At 41.9% G+C, this 21,828-nt stretch overlaps 3 protein-coding genes and 1 pseudogene across 5 annotated transcripts in view; 3 read left to right on the top strand and 1 right to left on the bottom strand.

The window, feature by feature from the left end:
- The window catches only part of LIX1L (limb and CNS expressed 1 like), a 28,698-nt gene extending 23,138 nt beyond the window's left edge, over window positions 1-5,560 (top strand). For both annotated transcript variants that reach the window (XM_037021736.2, XM_017665743.3), the window contains 3 exons: window positions 365-460; window positions 770-847; window positions 1,188-5,560. In XM_037021736.2, coding sequence (XP_036877631.1) covers window positions 365-460; window positions 770-847; window positions 1,188-1,430 — 417 coding nt within the window. In that variant the 3' untranslated portion in view covers window positions 1,431-5,560. The remainder of the gene's footprint in view (window positions 1-364; window positions 461-769; window positions 848-1,187) is intronic.
- Window positions 5,561-6,688: 1,128 nt separating this feature from the next.
- Window positions 6,689-8,456, top strand: RBM8A (RNA binding motif protein 8A). 2 transcript variants are annotated; one of them, XM_017665745.3, is made up of 6 exons: window positions 6,689-6,834; window positions 7,108-7,167; window positions 7,296-7,370; window positions 7,552-7,688; window positions 7,996-8,132; window positions 8,247-8,456. In XM_017665745.3, the coding sequence occupies exons 1-6, from the start codon at window positions 6,768-6,770 to the stop codon at window positions 8,290-8,292; spliced, it is 522 nt and encodes a 173-aa protein (XP_017521234.1). In that variant the 5' UTR covers window positions 6,689-6,767; the 3' UTR covers window positions 8,293-8,456. The 2 variants fall into 2 exon arrangements, with proteins under 2 accessions (XP_017521234.1, XP_017521233.1); XM_017665744.3 differs by having other exon boundaries at window positions 6,698-6,834; window positions 7,293-7,370.
- Window positions 8,457-8,734: 278 nt separating this feature from the next.
- LOC108400376 (putative gonadotropin-releasing hormone II receptor) lies at window positions 8,735-13,513 on the bottom strand (annotated as a pseudogene).
- Window positions 13,514-13,857: 344 nt separating this feature from the next.
- Window positions 13,858-21,349, top strand: PEX11B (peroxisomal biogenesis factor 11 beta). Its single transcript, XM_017665740.3, has 4 exons — window positions 13,858-13,980; window positions 14,758-14,873; window positions 15,275-15,476; window positions 20,150-21,349. The coding sequence occupies exons 1-4, from the start codon at window positions 13,925-13,927 to the stop codon at window positions 20,553-20,555; spliced, it is 780 nt and encodes a 259-aa protein (XP_017521229.3). The 5' UTR covers window positions 13,858-13,924; the 3' UTR covers window positions 20,556-21,349.
- Window positions 21,350-21,828: the final 479 nt, after the last annotated feature.

The raw sequence follows: 21,828 nt of genomic DNA, 5'->3' as shown, positions 1-21,828 counted from the left end.
CTGTGCTGACCAGAAGAATAGCCACTAGTCATATACAGTTATTGAGTACTTGAATTGTGTGGCTAGTATGAACTGAGATGTGCTGTAAGAATGGATGAGACACCAGATTTTGACAACTTAGTATAAGAAACAGAATGTAAAATATTTTTTTAATAATTTGTGTACTAATTACAGTTGAAAAAATATTTTGATTCGGTTAAATAAAATATGCTATTAAATTTAATTTTACCTGTTTATTTTTACTTGAATGGGGCAGCTAGGAAATTTTTAATATGTGGCTTGCATTATATCTACTAGATGGCACTGCTTCAGGTGATAATCCTAATTGAAAATCGATTTGTCTTTTCCTTTCCTCTGTTACCAGGGCAACAGGGAGGAAGCTGACAACCCAAATACAGGAATCGGTGCTTTCCGATTCATGTTGGAATCCAACAAGGGCAAGTCAATGTTGGAATTCCAGGTACTATTCCATCCCTGGCTCTAATAATATGGGTCAGCCTGCATAAAAATATATGCCTCCTACTAATATATATATTTTTATAGATGACTCCTACTAATCCCTCATTGATACTCATTTGGAAAGGAAGGGAGAGAAGGTTGTTAGAATATTTTTCAAAATATAAATACCTTACTTCCCCCAAGGACATTATCAGAGTTGATATAAGAGATGCTTCCATAAATAAATTTTCCAAGAGGTTCCCTATGTAATTCTGATGCAACCTCCCAGTAGAAAGTCACTGTCCTGCTACTTCCTATCTTCTTCTCTCAGGAGCTAATGACCGTTTTTCAACTGCTTCACTGGAATGGCAGCCTTAAGGCCATGAGAGAAAGACAGTGCTCTCGGCAGGTAAGAGATCCTGTGGGTAGGAGAGGTCTGGCAGAGGTTCTATGGGTGAAGTGTCTGTTTTTTTAGAAATAAGCAGGCCTATGGTTTGTAAGTTGTGAATACTGAAAACTTTAAAGTACCCTCTTCACTTCTATAATTTTTCCTATTTAAATCTTAACTGTGATTGTTTTGCCTGCCTTGCTTCCCCCACCAGGAAGTTTCCCTTAAGAATCTCCTTAGAGAACTTAAGTGCTGACTTCAATTAGGGCTCCAAGGCTGGGTTCCTAGCTAGTCCCAGTTGAGTCAATATGGTATGAACCTCCACCTTGTCAGTGACCTTCACGTTCTTATTCCCCTCCAGGAAGTACTGGCTCATTATTCACACCGAGCCCTGGATGACGATATTCGCCACCAAATGGCATTGGACTGGGTGAGCCGGGAGCAGAGTGTACCAGGGGCACTGTCTAGAGAGCTGGCCTCTACTGAGCGGGAGCTGGATGAAGCCCGGCTGGCAGGCAAGGAGCTGCGCTTCCACAAAGAGAAGAAAGATATTCTCATGCTGGCTGCTGGGCAGTTGGGCAATATGCATTCTTCCAACTGCTAGGCATCCACCTACCTGCTCCTCATTCTCTCTGGGCCCTTTTTTATATATCCTTTCTAAGACTTAGCATGATTTTTGTACATACTTTCTCAATTTTATACTTAAAAAATATATATATATGTATAAATTCTATCCCTGGATTCCTATTTGCTAAAAGATCCCTTTTCTTACTTCTAATTTTTGGATGTAGTTTCATTTGAAACATCGCCACTCTGCTTTACAAGAAGAGTAGGTTGTCTTTAAAGCATTGTTGGTTCTTATACTCCCAATAACTGTGTAGTCATTTCAGTAGCACAAAGTAATTGACAAAGTGTTCATATCTCTTTCCTTTGAAATAACAGGGAGCTTGAATAGGGATTGTGCACCCCACCACCACTTTGCCCAACTCCCACCACATACACACACATATATTCACCCTCATTCTTGCTTTCTCTTGGACTCAGAGAGGGTATTAGTATGAAGCCTTTGACTCTGGTTTACCTTGAGCTGGGCCTGTTGGTACTGAGTCATTCCTCTGGTAACTAGGTATTTCCTAGCCTACACTAGCTCCCCACTCCCACTACCTTACTCCTGCTCTGCCCCCATATGGTACTTCATTTTGAGGCTTCCCTGCATTATTATTTAGTAGGAAGTGGAGGTCTGGTTTCTTATTTTTAAAAGCATTCCTGCAAAACTGCCTCTCTTGAAAGAACAAGAGAGGAATTATAAATATAATTCATAGGGGCTTATCACCTGAGTTGCTTCTGGGGCATAGATGCCATACCATACTGGTAGTCCAAGATTTCCAGATGTACTGTATACTACAGAAGGGGTCAGGATTAAAGATGTGTATCTTTCAATATTTCCTTTTCATTCTGCTTACTTAGCTTAGCTAAGCCCTGTATTTAGATCTTCCTGCCTACCGACATTGGTAGAAAGTAAAACATTTCCCTCTACTCTCTCCTCCCATCGTTTTGCTCTTTGGTAACATTATCTATACTATTTGGTGAGGGCCATGTTCCTCTCACTCCCACGAAGTTGCTGCTGTTTATTACCTTAGATACACTTACCTTAGATTCACATTTATTTTCTCCCCTTTCTTTCCTCTTCTTCCTCATTGATTATCAGAGCATGAGTTGATCAGGAAAATTAGATAAGACTTTGGCATTATGGCACTTCTTAATCTTCAGGAGATTGCAGGAGGGAAAAGAGAGCTGATAATCAGCTGGATTTTTTTGCTGTTTTTTAATGCTGTTCTCTTCCCCACCTCCCTCCTGGGTGAACTAGGAGAGAAGTAATTTGGAGTACAACTAAAGCATTCCCTTTGGGAGGTATATATTTTCCCCTTGTTTTTGTAATCTCCTTTGTACCATATTATAGCTCAGCACACTTTTTAAACTGAGGTTGGGAAGTTTAATGTTTCTGCAATTGGACTTTACATTTAATGATTATACACTTTGCTTTTAGAAATGTTAGGAAACAGGCCACAATATGCTCTTTTGGATCTGACAGGAACAAGATGAAAGTGAGCTATTTTCCTTTTCAAATCCTCTTCGTGACCAGTACATATAGGATCAGAGGTAAGGAATCTAGCAACTGTTGTGTTAGTGCTTGAAAGGCACCTCCTTGAGTTCTCCAAGCTCCATCTCTATATTTCATGAAGCACATGCAGAGCTAGAGGTGCCTACATTAAATAATAGGTGTGTCTATTTTAGTTTTGAAATGATATTTATAATTCAGAAATCATAAATCCTTGTTTCTTCTATGCTCCTTTTTCTGGGAAGTGTTAAGGGGTAGGAATTATGGGAAGAACTTGTCCTTGCACCTCCTAGATTTATTATTTTTCTCAAATACCAACCAGTAAGATCCCAAAGAGTTTGAGAAAATTATTCCCTGATCTGTCCTTAAAGATTTTACTAATCATTTTAGTACTATGTATTTTACATATATAATTTTATACAATTAAAAATAGATTTTTGTCTAGTGAGCCAGATTGTTTCTTGAGATCTGTGTATCAGAGGAGCACTAAAATGACCCTTTCTCTTACACACACACACACACATACACACACACACATATAAATAATTTTTATTAGAATCTTTTAGGTAGTAGAAGTAAGATTGTATTGCTGAGGAACCCGGATTTTGTCTTTGGCCCTTTCTCCCAAGCTCTACCCATTTCCACTGTCAATCTCACCATTATAGTAGCTTAAATTCTATCATACACACAATTCTCAAGCTATTTCTTCTATCCCAACCAGTTCTGTGCTTTTACACCTACATTTCATATATTGCATATCACCACTTGACTATGGCACAAGCTCTTTGAACTCACATATCCAAAATAAAAACCAAAGAGGCAGGCTCCTCTTTGACTTTCTAGATCTGTTATTGGGATTATTATCTACCCAGTTATCTAAATTAGAACCTTCAGACCCATCCTTAACTCTTCCCTACCATCACTTCACCTACTTATTGTTGAATTTATCTTCCATATAAACTTCTTTTCTGTTTTGTTCACATCTACTACTGCCTTAGTTAAATCCTTTATCATCTCTGGGCTGGACCACTGCAACAGCTTTCTAATTAGTCTCTGCATTCGTTCTTAACATTTTCTAGGCAACTGTCAGACTGCCTTCTAAAATACTTAGTCCTGTACGACTCCCTTGCTTAAACCATTACATAGCTATCTTTACCTTTAGCAGCATTCCCCAAACTTTTATATATGAACCCTTGGGTGTTACCTGAGATGATGTTAGGTGTTAGATGGGCAAACATTTTTTTACTAGTTATCTATATTTGTAGTAGAAAAATACGGGTTTTCCATTTATGGCAGTGGTAGACTTGTTTAAAAAGTCAGTCTATTTAAGGAAAAATATGAATAAAAATAGTATGGGGATTATTTGCAAATGTTAAAAGTCATGAATACTCAAATACTTAAAGCAGATACATTTCTTGCCTATAGGATAAGTTTCAAAATCTCTAGCATGGCATATAATTTGGCCCTAAACTGCATTTCCATCTTTATTTCCTAGTCACACAGCATTAGGCATACAGAATTTCTTGCCATTCTGATTTTCATTCATTCAGTATTGTAAGATAAATTCTAACCGAAATAAGCAGGCAACAAAGGGCCAGTTTATTTGAGTGCAATCCTGGACGATGTTCCCAGGTCTGGCTAGTTACAGTCCAGGGAAGACCTGCGCAACTAGAAGGGCAGGGAGTTTTTAAAGAAGGTACGGGGAGGCAGAGCATAGATTTACAGCAGTGCGAGGATTGGCTAGCCTAAGGCACATTTTTCAGGTTGGGAGGGGGCAGCAGCCGGGGACTTTGGCACGTCATCAGTGTCCGCTGTGCTCACCCCTCCCTCCGGTGCCTCCAACCTTACAAGTATTTACCAATGTTTACTCTGAGCCAGGCACTGGTCTAAACTCCGGAGATATCGTTGACTTAGAAAGCTTACATTCTAGTGAGAAAAGCAGACAATAAGCAAGGTAGTTAAAGATTCAGATTTAAATGCTGTGAAGGAAATAGAGTGAAGGATAGTAGGGTAGAGAAGACCACTTTGGGTGAGGTAGTATTTTAGGGAGATCAAAAGGATGCGGTTGAACTAGCTATGTGAAGGGCTGGAGGAAGAGTATTAGAACAGATAATTACAAAAGTCCCGAGAACGTAGGATAGAACATTGAGGAAAAATGTAGAGAGAACTTGATGGGTGAGAGGAGAAAATGGTGGTGGAAGAAGTTGGGAGACATAGGCAGAGAAGACCGTGTGAGTTTGAATTTTATTCTAAGTGCAAAAATTAGTCAAAGGAATTTTTTATAGGGATATTGACTAACTTATTTTTTAAAAGATCACACTAAGTACTGTGGAGAATGGACTAGAGTCTCCTAGTGTCCATACAACTGCTTTGCCCGTAAAACCATCCAGCCTTAAAGGGCCAGTTAAAAGGGAAGCCCTCATTTACACAGACTCTCCTGGCTCCCAGTCCTATTGGAAATATTCTTTGTACTTTCATAGCACTCTGTAATGTTAATTATCATTTTCATAATGTAATTATAAAGTGATTGTTGAAAATGCAACTCTTTTTGCTTGTATTGCCAGCACCTCCTCACACATATAAGCATTATAACTGATTAAAAAATTAACAAATAAGTGAATGTGCAGTCCACTATTATTGAAGGCCTACATTGGGATTCCAGACTTTGGGGGCACGGAGTTTTGCCTCAACTCCTAGATTTTTAAATGTGAAATACCTGCACACCATTTCAAAGAGACTAAAGCAGGTTTTGTTTAAAACCATGTATGGGTAAAATTGTAGTATTTCCAGAATATCTCTCCTGGCTTTAGTATATCTGCATATCAACAGGTACTCAAGGGTGGAGAGAAGTATGGCTTAAGGGCATTTGCATCATTTCTCAGGGGTGGAGAGAAGTTCATTTACATATCGATGGGTAATTACCTGGGCAACCAAGGGCGTGTCTGAACCTGAGAGGTTAAGGGGAAGGGACTGGCTTGCTTGCTGGCTTGCTTCTTCAGGAGCAGAGAGAGCCAGCTTTGGACTGCAGTTTGTAAGCAAAAAACGGGTTTTACATTGTATTTCTCTTTGATTTCGGTTTTTAGAGGTATTTTCCCCAGGGATTTCCTTTCCCCAGACTTACACCATGACTTCTTTTTTTTTTTAATTGCCAGAGGTGGTGGGAAACGCTTGGGAGTTTACCTTTTAAAAAAGCAAAGAAAATAAGTTGGACTTGGTGATGGGGGAGTCTAGTAAACATAATGTTCCTCATGTTATTGTAGATTAATGATACCAAAAAAAAAATAAGTTGGCGTCTGTCTCATAAATCGTATTTCACAGACAACCAGGTCTGTTAGTTTCCTTAAGAATTCGGTGCTGCGGTACCTTCTAGAAGCAGTTTTTTTTAAAAAGGGCTTCTATCACAGATCTGGCTGCTACCCTGTAAGCTGTGAGAGGAAAAACTTTCCTCAACTTCCATTTCCCAGTAAGGAGTGAAACCGGACGGAAAGCAACCCTCTACAAAGATATTAGGTTGGGCTTTGCTGTCAGTATTTGTCGACTGCCCTAGTTAAAGTGGAAGACAGTGACCCCGCCTACCCACTAACTTCTCCATCAGAGCGTGGCCGTTTTCAGCTCTCGACCTGCTCAAGATGGCTGCAGAAACACTTCCGGCGCCTTCCCAAAGTAGGCCCGCCTGCACTTGCGAATATTCACCGCGACAAGGGCGGGACTTAGAGTGAGCTTCTGACTGGTCAATTTAACTGGCGACCTTTCCCCTCCGCGACCGTTTCTCGAGGTGCCTAGTGCCTTAGCGGCACGGACGAGAGTTAGAAAGAAGGCAAGATGGCGGACGTGCTGGATCTTCATGAGGCCGGGGGCGAGGATTTCGCCATGGATGAGGATGGGGACGGTAAGGATAGTGGAGACGGCTGCGGGAGGCGGGGAAGGTGTGAGGGAAGGAAAACATAATCTTTCTTCCTGGCAGTGTCCTCCTGCTTGGGAACCGGGAGCCACCGAACCGGGTTTTGGATTAGAGACCGCCCACTTTGGGAAGAATGAGGGTGGGGCCAGGAAGGGAATGGGAGGTGGTGGGGTCCACTTTCAGATTTGTCTTGCCAAAGAGACTATTGCTTCTGAACAAATGTTATCTTTATTCCTTGTTCTTTTTCTTCTGGGACTCCAGAGAGCATCCACAAACTGAAAGAAAAGGCGAAGAAAAGGAAGGGCCGCGGCTTTGGCTCCGGTGGGTGTTGTGGGGAAAATGGGGTCTAGAATGGTGACAGCTGCGAATTTGAATTCCCCATTCAGAGTTATGGGGAACAGTAGGAGAAGGCGGCTTTCCGGTGATCTCGTGTCTGTTCTTTATAGAAGAGGGTTCTCGAGCTCGGATGCGTGAGGATTATGACAGCGTAGAGCAGGATGGCGATGAACCTGGACCACAACGCTGTAAGTAAGGTGGAGTCTGGTAGGGATCTGTATCTATAGAGCATTAGGGACCAGTAAAGTAAAACCCAGTAGGAATGGGGTAAAAAATAGCCTAACGTATCACTAGAGTCCACACTCACTGTACTCTAGTCATCTTCCTGTTTCTCTTTCATGTGCTTAACCTCCATCCTTTCCCCAACAGCTGTTGAAGGCTGGATTCTCTTTGTCACTGGAGTCCATGAGGAAGCCACTGAAGAAGACATTCACGATAAATTTGCAGAGTATGGGGAAATAAAAAACATCCATCTCAACCTGGACAGGCGTACAGGATACCTGAAGGTATCCTAAGTGACACTCCATAGCCTCTCTACCCCTATAACGCTTGGAGAGCATTGGTAGTTCGTTCATGTTTGCTGTGGTTGGCCAGGAGCAAAGTTGGAAGTAAAATGACATTGGAAATTGATTTTGAAAACAGAGCAAAGAGACAGACACACACATTTTGTATATATGATAGGGGTCTATAATGTACATTAATTGCTTAATGTCTACAGATTCTTCTGTTTAAGTTTAGATTTGAGGAAGGTGATACACAGTGATGCTTGCTGGGATAGGAGGGTTTTGATACTTGTCTTTTGACTTGTCTCAGGGGTATACTCTAGTTGAGTATGAAACATACAAGGAGGCCCAGGCTGCTATGGAAGGACTCAATGGCCAGGATTTGATGGGACAGCCGATCAGTGTGGACTGGTGTTTTGTTCGGGGTCCACCCAAGGGCAAGAGGAGGTAAAGTGAAGAGGGCAAACACTACACTATCTTGGTGAAGGGACTATAAGTGAAACAGAATAAGGACATTGTATTATGTCTCTCTGATGGACCCCTCCCCTTTCTTTTCCCTAGAGGTGGCCGAAGACGCAGCAGGAGTCCAGACAGGAGGCGGCGCTGACAGTCCATTTGTTGTCCAGGTGTTCTCTCCAGAGATTCCATCTAACAATGCAGCCTTGGAGAAACAGGGCTGAGGTGGAAGTCACTTTGCTTATATTTAATTTCTTAACCTACCTGGTTTATGTTTATTTTGAGTTATGAATAAATGTCCCGTTTTGTTTTCTACATTTAAAGTTACTTTCCTGTTCTAACATTGGAAGCTCTGATGCATTATTTAAAAGTAAGCCAGTATGGGTCACTGAAAATACTTCTCCCAGAGACTGACTTCTGTGTGAGTTTCTACATTAGTCATAGTCTCAAGTCTCAGCTAGGGTCAAAGTAGAGACACTGCTCAGTTTTTTGTTTTTTTTTTGAAAGCTATCAGAGCAGAGGTAGAAGTGAGGTATTGTCATGATAGTAAAGAATAATTGCTCTGTATATACTCTGTTCTGGGCAAATGGATGTTACAGGAATGTTTCTCTTGTTTTTCCAGCCCTTCTTGCCGTCACATTTGTTTGTACTTCCAGCTGTCTGAGGGCTTGAATCTTTTGTTGGGGTGTTCTTTCTTCTTTGCTGGAGAAGTCCATACTAAGTTCTTGGTAGCCGAGGGTGAAGGTTCCCATATAGATGATCCAGAGGAGCATTGAGGAAGCCAAAGAGGCAAAGCGTGTGGCTGAGGCTGCGAGAGACTTCAGTTAGCATGGTGGGATAAAACCAGTACCACAGACCCAGCAGGTAATAATGGTATCCAGCAGAGAATGAAGGTCAGCAGGATAAGTGGGGTCAGTCACCTGGCTTGCAGATGAGCACGGGGGCAATTGTCTAAGGAGCAGTGGAGGGTAAATTCACCAGCAGGGGCTAGGCATTTAGAAAATATACTCAAATTCATAACCCCTCAGCTTCTGCACTGAGTATAGTATGAATTGATGGGTGGGCAGAGATAATGAGGATTCCTATAGGGAAGAGAATGCTGCAAACAAGGTAATGCTGCAAGCCCTCTCCACCCTTCCCAGTCTAGGGCAGACTATGTTCCCCTCCCTCAAGGGATTATGACACACATGCTGGATAAAAGGTTTTGATTGAGGTACTCTGTTATATGAAGTTACTAAGTCTACTTAAAGATTCATGTCTGAGAGTAAAGAAGAATACTGATAACATTTCTTCTTAGTCCTTGCCCCAGCTAACTCAACTTCAGAGAATGGCTAGAGCTGGCTGGAATTGAAGGCATTCAATAAAATTATGTACCGCATCAGGTCCTAGGGATATGGTTAGGATCTTACTTTTGGCTTGACATATAGTTGTCAGATAAATGAGGCTAGAAGCAATAGTTTAGAATATGGATTAGCGCCTGGGGATTGGAGTCTCACCATGGTTCTCCTTCCTTGTCCAGGGACCAGACACATTGAGGACAATGTGGCTATAGCAGATGGTCATGGCAGTCAATGGCAGCAGAAAGTGAAGAGGTTATAGGTGGTCTTATGCCATTGAGCCTTGAAGCTGCCTTAGCTGACACTGAGTGAACGGTACTGGGCCAGCTCTGCAGACAGTATGGAACAGGAACAGCTGGAGTGGAGTTGAGGACTATTAGAATGGGTCTCCTCCCACCCTCCCAACTTACCCACTTTTGTCTCACTATACCCTCCCAATCCTTTCTTAATTCTCTGAAGAACAGTACTGTACTGAATAGTGGTTCATCCATGGTGTGGCATATGAAAGACTAGATACATCTTGAAAGTCCCTATCTTCCCCCTTAAGCTATGGAGCTAATCATTAAGTTTTTTAAATCCTTGGATTTAAAGAACCTTGCCTTCTCAAGTACTAGTCTAACATTGCATTTTTTAAAGGATCTCTACCACCTCATCAACATTTTTTGCTGAAATGATTTTCTGGTGTGTCTGGTTAATTCTGTGGGGAAAAGATCTTGTACAAAATGGGTGCTGCTAAAATTTCAGGCCATTTGGAAGCCACTGTGAAGTAGCCATTAAGCGCTAGTCTTGTGTACAATAACTAAAGTGGTGAAATAATGTTTAATAAAGTTTAACATTTTTCCAAATACTGTTGGCTGTCCCTCCCCCTTTTGATAAATTGGTGTGTTTAAGTTTGAATCAGTAAAGAGCACTTTTCAGTTTAAGAGCTTCAGGGTTAGTTCCTTGGTTCAGATAAGGTAGATTGAGTCACCAGTTTGGTAAAAGGCAACCTAAGTAGGTATCAGATTACTAGATTTAAGGCATTTGGGAAAATGATTTCAGCAGGTATAAGAAACCTCTTCGGAAGTCCACATCAGCCATAGACATAACTGTTATGAATTGCTTGGAGTTACGATCAGGCCACTGAGCTAGTTGGAGAGTGGTCTGTCCTTTGTCCCTATATTGAGTCCATAGATTTCTGGGGGCTTTTTTTTTTTTTGGTGTTGTGCCTGGAAATAATTGACAAATTATGAGAAGGGGTTTAAAAATAGGCAAGGCTCCTAGACTTACACAGTTTGGCCTATAGCCTGACTTAGCTGCCTCCCCTTTAACCCTATTTATATGCAATTTGTTACCTACTATAGAAATCTTCCTTTCAACTACTGATAACTTGGAAATGTAAACCTACAAAAATAATTTTTAACTAGCCCACTACTTCCTCACCATACTAATACCACACTTAAAAAAAATTTAATTGATGTATTAGTCCTTGAAGGCAGGACTAATATTTTAAATAGGATATATGGGCAATGCAGAATTTATACAAGAGCATGCTAATTTGAAATAAAAAATAATCACCTTATGCACTGTAGCATGATGTTACCATCAGTTTGCCACTGAAGAAAATGAATATTGTAATTGTGAAATTGTCAGGTTGTAAGAAAGGACAAATTCATCTGTTTCATCATCTTGTGGCCCATGGGTGCCCAGTGATTTAGCCAGTCATATAACTAGTTAGTGGTAGAGCCTGGACTCAGAAAAAAATAAAGAATAACAAGCAAACTGCAACACAAGCTTCTAACTCCTGTTCCACATCTAAAATTTGGTTCATGTAAACAATTACAATAACAATCCCTTTTGTACTGAGGCAACAGGCTGCTTTTGAAAGTTTGGGTGGCAGAGCAGCATATTGTTGGAAGCAGTATTTTTTGTCCTAGAGCTAAGTTATGGTAGTTATATTTCTATTATTTGAGGATTTAAGGATCAAATCTTAAATTTGATTCTATTGCATTACCATTCCAGAGACAAATTCTAGCCCCTTGACAATCCTAATCCTACTCAGAGGTGCTTCTCTATTCCTTCCCCTCAGATGGTGGTAGTGGTTTTGGTTTTGAAGGAATTGCTTCCTATTTAGCTTCTTTCCTAGGTTTCTAGTTCATGTTCATTGTTGATATTTGACTAACTGGTCGACTTCACATGCTCCCTTTTCTGCTGGTTTTGACACCCATTCCACAAAGAAATTAGAGTAAAAAATACAAATCTGGTTATGTCACTCTCCACCTTTTAGTGTCTTTCCACTGCCCTCAGGATAAAAACAAGCTTAATATTTGTGATATGACTTCACTTCCAGGCTTATTACTTACCCTTTTTCTAGACCTCAGCTTTAGTTGCAACCACCTTGATATGTTCTGCCTTCCATCCTGCCCAGCATTCCTCCTGTTTTAACTTTTCAGTCAAATTTTAACATCTCTGAGAAGCTTTTCCTGACTGCCCCAGAGTGGGTAAGACACTCCTCATTGTTATTTAACTCTTATGCTTACATTTGGCCTAATACTGGACTGTATACTGTATTGTAATTGCATATTAATTGTCTTTTGCACAAACCTATAAACTTATTGAACATAGGACTTTGCTGCTCCGTCCTTGATAGAGCATTTGAATGTACTTAGGGATGATACACATTTCATTTTCTGAACCAATGAGAATGTACCACAAAGTCTTACCCAAAGCTCCTGGCTTCACTGTTTTCTTATAGACCCCCATATATGTTTTTTCCCTGCCCTAGAGTTTCTCTGCAACAATCTTGAAAAAGGTGGACTGAGAAGGTGCACAAAACTGAAGAGGCAGGGGTAGGCACTTAACACATACAAATTAACATGCAGTGATCTTACTTTGCAAAAGAGCAAAGGCTCCCCCCAGAGGATTATTGGCTGACTTTCTCTAAGCACAACCCCTTGACCCCTTGCCTTCAAAAGCTCACATTGTGTGCCCAAATTCTTGTCCAGTCTAGCCCGAGTCCTAGTGTAACTCTGGGGGTGGGAAATATGTTCCCAGCCTGGGGCAAATAACCTTTGAAGCCAAAATCAGTCAAAGGGAGAAACCCGTTTATTGCTTACAAGTGGTAGTCTACTTCTCTCCCTTGTCTCTTGCCATTTGGCTGCAAAAATGACCCCACCAAACCTCTCCAGTCCAGAAGTGCCTTCACTGACCCCCTGGTAATCAGCTGTTGATATGGAGATAGACTAAAGGCCAGGGGAGAGATTCTGGAAATACTGCAGCTTTACCCACACCCAGTAAGTCACTCACCTGGATTAAGCCAAGCAGGAAACTTAAGTCCCTAAACTGCCCCCAGAAGTTTTCTTCCAGCTGAACAGGGGCCAAGCGAGTTAAGTATTGCTGCCTGGCAGTAAAGCCCAATGACCAGAGGCAGGAAAGCTAAGGCATACATGGCAGAAACAGTGTCCGACATGCGATATCCCCAGCTAGCCACTGAACAATGATATTCCAGGTGGCATCTAGTGGCATAACCACAAAAGTGACCAGGAAGTCAGCAGCTGCTAAGTGGGCAAAGAGTCGAGGTACTGGCAGGGCTGGAGCTGGCTGGGTTCGGCCTTGTCACTGACCACAGCACAGTGGTCACTCCCACTCCTACCTTGGCTGCAGCCAAGAAGGTGGGCATCTCTGAGCCCTCCACCTCTACTCTTGATCCTGTCCAGGCAGGCCTCTTCCCAGTTGCTGACCCCCAAGGGGGTGCCATTGCCTGCAGACGTGGTGTCCTGGAAGGGGAAGGGATTGGGGAATGAAGGGTGGGTATGAAGAGGTTAGCTCTGGTCATGGATTCTTCGCCCTCCTTTTTAGGATCTGGAGCTGGATATTACAAATTTCGTCCACTAAAGCCTCTGTAGGGACACTCCATCTGTATTTTCCCAGGACAGTCAGGGTCCTGCAGGAAACGGATCTGGTGCTGGCTTCTGCTTCCACAGATTTCTTTAGCTCCTTAGAGCCCTGGGGAAGGGGAGGAGAGCAGTGTGTGTGGGCGCGCGTGTTCACCTTCATGTTCGAGGTGTTTTGCAGGACGAACGCCCAGGGAAGCCCTATCCCAGCGACCGCGACAAGATGCTTGCGGCGACAAGATGCTTGCGGCGCCTTCTCGCCCCACCCTACCCAACTCTTGTAAATCCCGCCTTTGGTCCAGAATATTTAAAAAAGAATATACAGCTGGAGGCGTGCTTAAGAAATAGTGATCATTTGATAAAAGAAGCTCTGATAGAGACACACACAAAACACTTTGGTGTAGATCCGGAGACCAGCGGTTCTCCTAGAATTCCGCTTCAGGGATCGGCTCCACTCGCTTTCTTTTCTGAAGACGTTTGTCCCTAGTGAGGCACCGTTGGGTTGTCCAGGAGGCGTGACTAGGGGCGGGAAGTGGGGCGGGAGCCGGGCTGCGAAGCCGCAGCCGCCGCTGTCATGGACGCCTGGGTCCGCTTCAGTGCTCAAAGTCAGGCCCGGGAGCGACTGTGTAGGTGCGGCCCAAACAGGAATCGGGGGAGGGCGGGCAAATGAAGATCCTCGTGAGGCTAGGTCAGTTCACACTACGCTACGAGTGCCCGGATGGAAGGCGAGGCGCCGATTTGAGCGAGCAGTGAGATGATTCATTTCTGCTCACGGAAGAGATGGGGAAACTGAGGCATGAGTGGGGTAGTAGCGGGGTGCCGCTCAGGGTTACCGTGCCCACATAAGACTTAAGACCAACACATTCCTCACCGGGCGGTGATGGAATGAGGGGTGTTCGTCCCGCGGTGGATAGCGACCGGGACTCTGTCCCCGGAGATGAGGAGGCGCTCCGAGTTGGGTGCCCCTTTACACTGCTGTTATCGGGGACCTCCTCTGCCTCCGCCCTGTGTTCTATTCTCCATTCAGCTCGAGGGCCCTGATATCCTTAATTCACCTGTTCTGAAGACTCCTATGCCTTCATTCCCTCATGTATCGGAAACAAGCTCACACTGATGTGCTTGTGATGGATCCACTGCTGCCTTCACTATCCCTTTCAGGCCTTCTCATTGTCTAATCTCTTATTTTCTCTACTCTTAAGTAGTGTTCCCCACCCACTTCTATGCTCCTTTTTATGTCTTTTCCTTCCCCTGATCTGGAGGAGAAACAGTGAGATAGGGGCATGAAGAGGAGGAACAAGAATCGTCTCAAACTGGTTAAAGGGAAAGTCCATACTTGCTTTTCGGAGGATATCTTTGATGGGGAGGTTAATGAGGTCCCCACATTACCTTGCCCATCCTCTTCTCCAGGGCTGCCCAGTATGCTTGCTCCCTTCTTGGCCATGCACTGCAGAAACATGGGGCCGGTCCTGGGTTACAGAAACAGATTCAACAACTGGAGGGGCATCTGAGCCTAGGAAGAAAGCGTAAGTAACCATGCCTTCCCTTCTATTACTCCAACACTTCCTCCATTTCCAACTGTTCTCTTTTAGTCCGTCCTTCCTGTTTTTGACCTTCTCTGTCTGTTCTCCCTCATTTGGATCTGCACTTATACTCTATATGCCTCCTGACTGAGATAAGAGAGCCAGGGGTAAGAGAATAATGAAGGATAGAAAATAGGGCAAGTTTGAGAAAACTAAACTGGGGCACAAATTAAGATTTGATGTAAAAAAGAATGAACTATTTCTGCTTTTTAGAACAATTGTTTATCATTTTCTGTATCATTTCTCCACCTTCACCTCTTGCTTTCTCCCTTTCTCTGTGTCTTGCCCTCTGTTTGCTTCTGTACATCCAAATCCTTGCTTTTCCTTGCTAATTCCCCTCCAAGTTCTGCGCTTGGGTAACTCAGCAGATGCCCTTGAGTCAGCCAAACGAGCTGTGCACCTATCAGATGTTGTCCAGAGATTCTGCATCACTGTTGGTCATCTCAATCGAGCCTTGTACTTTGCCTGTGACAATGTCCTGTGGGCTGGAAAGTCTGGACTGGCTCCCCGTGTGGATCAGGAGAAGTGGGCCCAGCGTTCATTCAGGTTTGTGTCCTTGTATCTTGTAAGAACTTTGTATTCTCCATACTTCATAGCTTATGGTTTTATGAAAGAAAGATCTCCCAGAGGCTTCCTAGAATATATTACATCTTAATCACTTGGCTGCCAATTTTAAACTATCAGAGAATAATGAATGGGGGCAGATGGAAGAAAAATGCTCTTCCATGATTAATGACTGAGATAGGGCAAGATAAGATATATTGCTTTAATTTTGCTTCTGTCTGTACTACAGGTTATGCACCTCACTGCCTGGTCATTTATTCATTCTAAAAATATTTAGTACATGTTTACTCTGGGACAGGGAATAAAGCAAACAGCTAAAGTAGATATGGTTCCTGCTCTTATGAGGCTTCTAGTCTTGCCAGATATTGAAACCAGTAACCTCCAAACCAAATATTTGTGGAAAAGTACAGGGTGTTATGAGCTATATAACAAGGGGAACTAATTTAGATTGAAAAGTCAGAGCACTCTTTGAGTGAGTAATACTTTAGTTTAGACCTGACATCTCAGTAGAAGTTAGACAAAGCAAACAGGAGCAGAGAAGACCTTTCCAAACAGAAAGCACTTTCTAAGGCCTTGAACAAGGAAGAGTTCATGGAATTAGAGAAATAGAAAGAAAGCCAGTGTGATGGACAGTATTGAGTAAAGAGCATAAGGTCAAACTGGAGAGGTAGACAGGTGCCATATAATTCATGCAAGACTTTTTAGGCAATGGTTGAATTTTTTGTTTAGTTTTGTTTAAATTATATGCTAAGTAGAATGAGTTCTGAGCAGGGATATGACATAACTCAAATTGCGTTTAAAGATCTCTCTTGCTACTGTGTGGAAAATGGATTGCAGTAGGGCAAAAGAGGAGGCCCTAATATGGCCAAGATATGAATGTTGGCTTGGATTAAGGAGCTGGCTGGTAATGAAGGTGGAGAGTAAGATGATTTGGGAATAAAATTATCTGTACACATGTCATCTGCATTTTTTTTGTTTCCCTATGATTCTCTTTGTTCTTTTACATTATCGTAGCATCTTCCCATCTCTATTTATGTCTTGCTTTCCTCTTATCTTCCTCAGTGATTTACAGCTATAACATGTTTTATGGTATATGAAAGGTGGGGGTGGAGGTATGGCAGGAGTGGTGTGGAAAACTCCCTAGAAGAGTTTATATGCCATGTTTATTCATTTCATTCAACAGGTATTTACTGAGCATTTAGATCAGGCACTGGTCTAGACATAGGGATATAGTGATTAAGACAAACAAGATCCCTGTACTTACAGAACTTATAATGGGAGGAGACAAACATAAATAATAAGAAAAATTTTGCTTCTATCTATACTACAGGTTATGCCCATCACTGCCTAATAATTAATTCATTCTAAAAATATTTAGTAGTAGTAAATGCTATACAAAAAAATTAAAATAGAGTCATGGTAGGGAGCAAATGGCTCACTACTTTAGAATGGGGGTCACAGAAGGCCCCTCTGGAGCGGTGACATTTAAGCTCAGCACTGAAGAGCAAGGAAAAGCCAGCCATGTGAAGACTGTGGAGGGAGAATATTCCAGATAGAAGGACTAGATAATATAAAGGGCCTATAGCAGGAACAAGCTTGATGTGATCAAGATACAGAAAGAAACTAATGTGGTTGGAGCATAGTGGTTGAGGTAAAGTGGTACAAGATAGAGAGGCAGTATCAGATGTTGAGTTCTTCTAAACCTGTTTAAATTATCCAGATTTTTTTTTTGTATCATTAATCTACAATTACATGAAGAACACCATGTCCACCAGGCTCCCCCCAACCAAGTCCCTCCCACACACCCCCATAGTCACTGTTCATCAGCATAGTAAGATGCCGTAAAATCACTACTTGTCTTCTCTGTATTGTACAGCCCTCCCCGTGCCCCCGACAGACTATACATGCTAATTGTAATGCCCCCTTTCTTTTTCCCTGCCCTTATCCCTCCCTTCCCACCCATCCTCCCCAGTCCCTTTCCCTTTGGTAACTATTAGTCCATTCTTGGGTTCTGTGATTCTGCTGCTGTTTTGTTCCTTCAGTTTTTCTTTGTTGTTATACTCCACATATGAGTGAAATAATTTGGTACTTGTCTTTCTCCACCTGGCTTATTTCACTGAGCCTAATACGCTCTAGCTCCATCCATGTTGTTGGAAATGGTAGGTTCTGTTTTTTTCTTATGGCTGAGTAATATTCCATTGTGTATATGTACCACATCTTCTTTATCCATTCATCTACTGATGGACATTTAGGTTGCTTCCATATCTTGGCTATTGTAAATAGTGCAGCGATAAACATAGGGGTGCATCTGTCTTTTTCAAACTGGAGTGCTGCATTCTTAGGGTAAATTCCTAGGAGTGGAATTCCTGGGTCAAATGGTATTTCTATTTTGAGCATTTTGAGGAACCTCCATACTGCTTTCCACAATGGTTGAACTAATTTACATTCCCACCAGCAGTGTAGGAGGGTTCCCCTTTCTCCACAACCTCGCCAACATTTGTTGTTGTTTGTCTTTTGGATGGTGGCCATCCTTACTGGTGTGAGGTGATATCTCATTGTGGTTTTAATTTGCATTTCCCTGATAACTAGCAATGTGGAACATCTTTTCATGTGTCTGTTGGTCATCTGAATTTCTTCTTTAGAGAACTGTCTTTTCAGCTCCTCTGCCCATTTTTTAATTGGATTATTTGCTTTTTGTTTGTTGAGGAGCATGAGCTCTTTATATATTTTGGATGCCAAGCCTTTATCGGGTCTGTCATTTATGAAAATATTCTCCCATACTGTAGGATACCTTTTTGTTCTATTGATGGTGTCCTTTGCTATACAGAAGCTTTTCAGCTTGATATAGTCCCACTTGTTCATTTTCACTTTTGTTTTCCTTGCCCGGGGAGATATATTCATGAAGAAGTTGCTAATGTTCACATCTAAGAGATTTTTGCCTATTTTTTTTTCTAAGAGTTTTATAGTTTCATGACTTGCATTCAGGTCTTTGATCCATTTTGAATTTACTTTTGTGTATGGGGTTAGACAGTGATCCAGTTTCATTCTCTTACATGTAGCTGTCCAGTTTTTCCAGCACCATCTGTTGAAGAGACTGTCATTTCCCCATTGTATGTACATGGCTCCTTTATCATATATTAATTGGCCATATATGTTTGGGTTAATGTTTGGAGTCTCTATTCTGTTCCACTTGTCTGTGGCTCTGTTCTTGTGCCAATACCAGATTGTCTTGATTACTGTGGCTTTGTAATAGAATGTGAAGTTGGGGAGCGAGATCCCCCCCACTTTATTCTTCCTTCTCAGGATTGCTTTGGCTATTCAGGGTCTTTGGTGGTTCCATATGAATTTTTGAACTATTTGTTCCAGTTCATTGAAGAATGCTGTTGGTAATTTGATAGGGATTGTATCTAATATGTATATTGCTTTGGGCAGGTTGGCCATTTTGATGATATTAATTCTTCCTAGCCAGGAGCGTGGGATGAGTTTCCATTTGTTAATTTCTCTTAAGAGTGTCTTATAGTTTTCAGGGTATAGGTGTTTCACTTCCTTGGTTAGGTTTATTCCTAGGTATTTTATTCTTTTTGATGCTATTGTGAATGGAATTGTTTTCCTGATTTCTCTTTCTATTAGTTCATTGTTGGTGTATAGGAAAGCCACAGATTTCTGTGTGTTAATTTTGTATCCTACAACTTTGCTGAATTCTGATATTAGTTCTAGTAGTTTTGGAGTGGAGTCTTTAGGGTTTTTTATGTACAATATCATGTCATCTGCAAATAGTGACATTTTGACTTCTTCTTTACCAATCTAGATTCCTTGTATTTCTTTGTTTTGTCTAATTGCCGTGGCTAGGACCTCCAGTACTATGTTGAATAACAGTGGAGAGAGTGGGCATCCCTGTCTTGTTCCCAATCTCAGAGGAAAAGCTTTCAACCTCTTGCTGTTCAGTATGATGTTAGCTGTGGGTTTATCATATATGGCCTTTATAAATTATCCAGATTTTATTCTAACTGTGATAGGAAGGAAACTGTGGAGTGTTTTAAGAAGGAGAGTAATGATGTGACTTATGTTTATGCTAGCTACTACATGAAGTTAGATTGTTGGGGTTGGGGTACAAGAGTGGCCATGGAGAGACCATGTAAAAGACTAAAGTAGTAGTTCAAGCAAGAGATGATGGTGGCTTAGACTGGTGGCAGAATGTAATAGATTGTAGTTGGATTCAAGATGTGTTTAGAGGTAGGACAATTAATATGGGGTACATGCCACTGTTGTCAGAGTGGAATAAAAATAAAACATGGACTATTCTTAAGGAATTTATGATCTAATACATTTGGCAAGCTGCTTAACACATCTGGGCTTTTTTTTTTAACTAAAGGATAGGGATGTAAATTATCTATAATGTATCTGAGTCTGAAAAACAACTGAAGCTTGTTCTTTCAAAACAAATGTGTATTATTATAGTTTAAATTGATTGTGCTAATGGGTTGCTAAATGGAAAAGTGAAATTTGAGGTTGATCTTGGAAGATTGATGATGCTAATGATCTTAAGGTACACATAAACACGTATTAGTTACAGAAAGGTGGGAGGACATTTCTAATAGCAGCTAGGTTGGGTACACATGCCTTTACTGACTTTTTTGTCCTGTACCCTATCCTAGGTACTATCTGTTTTCCCTCATCATGAATTTGAGCCGTGATGCCTATGAGATTCGCCTACTGATGGAACAAGAATCTTCAGCTTGTAGCCGGCGACTGAAAGGTTCTGGAGGTGGAGTCCCAGGAGAAATTGAAACTGGGGGACCTGGGGGTCCAGGGACTCCAGGAGGAGGCCTTCCCGAATTGGCTCTAAAACTTCAGCTCCGAGTCCTGCTCCTGGCTCGGGTACTTCGAAGTCACCCCCCCCTTCTACTGGATGTGGTCAGAAATGCCTGTGATCTTTTCATTCCACTGGACAAACTAGGTCTCTGGCGCTGTGGCCCTGGAATTGTGGGGCTTTGTGGCCTTGTGTCCTCCATCCTGTCTATTCTCACTCTAATCTGCCCTTGGCTACGACTCAAGCCCTGATACTGTGGTACAGAATAAGAGGGGACTTGAATTGGTAAGATGGAATCTTAGATTGTCCCTAAGATACCACCCTTATTCTAACTGTACTCCTTGGCTAAACTTACAATTCAGAGATTTAGGAGCAGAGAGAGGAGCTTTGGGGAAAATGAGGTGAAGAAAGGTAACTTGTGAAGTCAAGGATGATTCTAATGTTCAGATATGCTGAGCTTTTGTCTTTTCTTTCACTGCATTGTCTGAGTCTCTTGACTCTTTTTACTTTGTTTCTCTTAAGTCTATTTAACATTTTGTCTCTTCATCTCTTTTTTTTACCTTCTTAGTCCTCCTGTCCTAGGAATTTAATCAGTAGCAGAGTTAGTTTTGGGTAGGGGAGGTAAAAAAAGTGAGGTCTGTAAAATTTGCCTTCTTTTTCCTCCCAAAGGTGGCTTATGGCAGATTTTACCTCCTTCAAACTCAAAATCATAATTTTAAAGACATTATGTCCCAGGGTACTCTTCACACCCCAGAAGTATTTTAATGCTTCTCTTCCTCCCTCATGGCTACCTCACCAGCCTCCCTCATGACATGGCCCTTATCCTTCCCTCTACTCATACCTGCAGATTTCTGCTTACACCTTGATTTCAGAGCTCTGTTCCCTAGTCTGTTCTTACCCTTTCTTTGCCTATCCAGAAGGATGCTGTGTCTAGCATCTTGTTGTAAATATTATACAATGATTCTGTGTAAATAGCTGTGGTCCGTGCCCATAATGGGGAGCAAGCTTTCCAGGTCAGCAGATTAAAGATCAGTTTGCTCATTAATGTTTGGCCTGGTGCTGTTTGTTCTGGTCATCTGAGGCCCCTATTCCTGTCACTATGGTTTGGGTTTCACATGGGATTAGCCACTGGTATCATCACCCACAGATTTATATTAAGCACCTACACTATACAGGGCATAACACTAGATGGCAGAGATGACAAAAAACTAAGAAATTCCATGGTCCCAACTTCAGATTGAGAAGATGGGGGTCTAATGATAAAGTATTTATTCTCGTTCCACAAAGCACACCCCACACCAGTTTATAGTTTTTAGTCCCTCCAAAAACCATAATGTCACAAGGCAGCAGAACCTGAGTCACAAACAACTAAGTGGGGTGGGGCTGATAAGGCTTGGTTTATGGACTGGCTCTGTCCTCACATGCTGTGACTCCTCTGGGTGGATGGGGAAATGATAACACTGTTATTACCTCGTTCATTTTCCATATCCCAGGTTGAGATAAATAAGAGTAGGAAGTGAAAAG

The sequence above is a fragment of the Manis javanica genome, chromosome 4 (assembly GCF_040802235.1).
Source record: "Manis javanica isolate MJ-LG chromosome 4, MJ_LKY, whole genome shotgun sequence".
Classification (NCBI taxonomy): domain Eukaryota; kingdom Metazoa; phylum Chordata; class Mammalia; order Pholidota; family Manidae; genus Manis; species Manis javanica.
This window is presented reverse-complemented; position numbering and strand designations above follow the sequence as displayed.

Bases quoted from the DNA above. Each gene is read 5' to 3' on its own strand.
- RBM8A (XM_017665744.3), top strand. From the start codon at position 6,768: ATGGCGGACGTGCTGGATCTTCATGAGGCCGGGGGCGAGGATTTCGCC. The intron at 6,835-7,107 runs GTAAGGATAGTG...CTGGGACTCCAG, and splicing joins CATGGATGAGGATGGGGACG to AGAGCATCCACAAACTGAAA. The intron at 7,371-7,551 runs GTAAGTAAGGTG...TTTCCCCAACAG, and splicing joins TGAACCTGGACCACAACGCT to CTGTTGAAGGCTGGATTCTC.
- PEX11B (XM_017665740.3), top strand. From the start codon at position 13,925: ATGGACGCCTGGGTCCGCTTCAGTGCTCAAAGTCAGGCCCGGGAGCGA. The intron at 13,981-14,757 runs GTGCGGCCCAAA...CCTCTTCTCCAG, and splicing joins GCCCGGGAGCGACTGTGTAG to GGCTGCCCAGTATGCTTGCT. The intron at 14,874-15,274 runs GTAAGTAACCAT...TTCCCCTCCAAG, and splicing joins TCTGAGCCTAGGAAGAAAGC to TTCTGCGCTTGGGTAACTCA.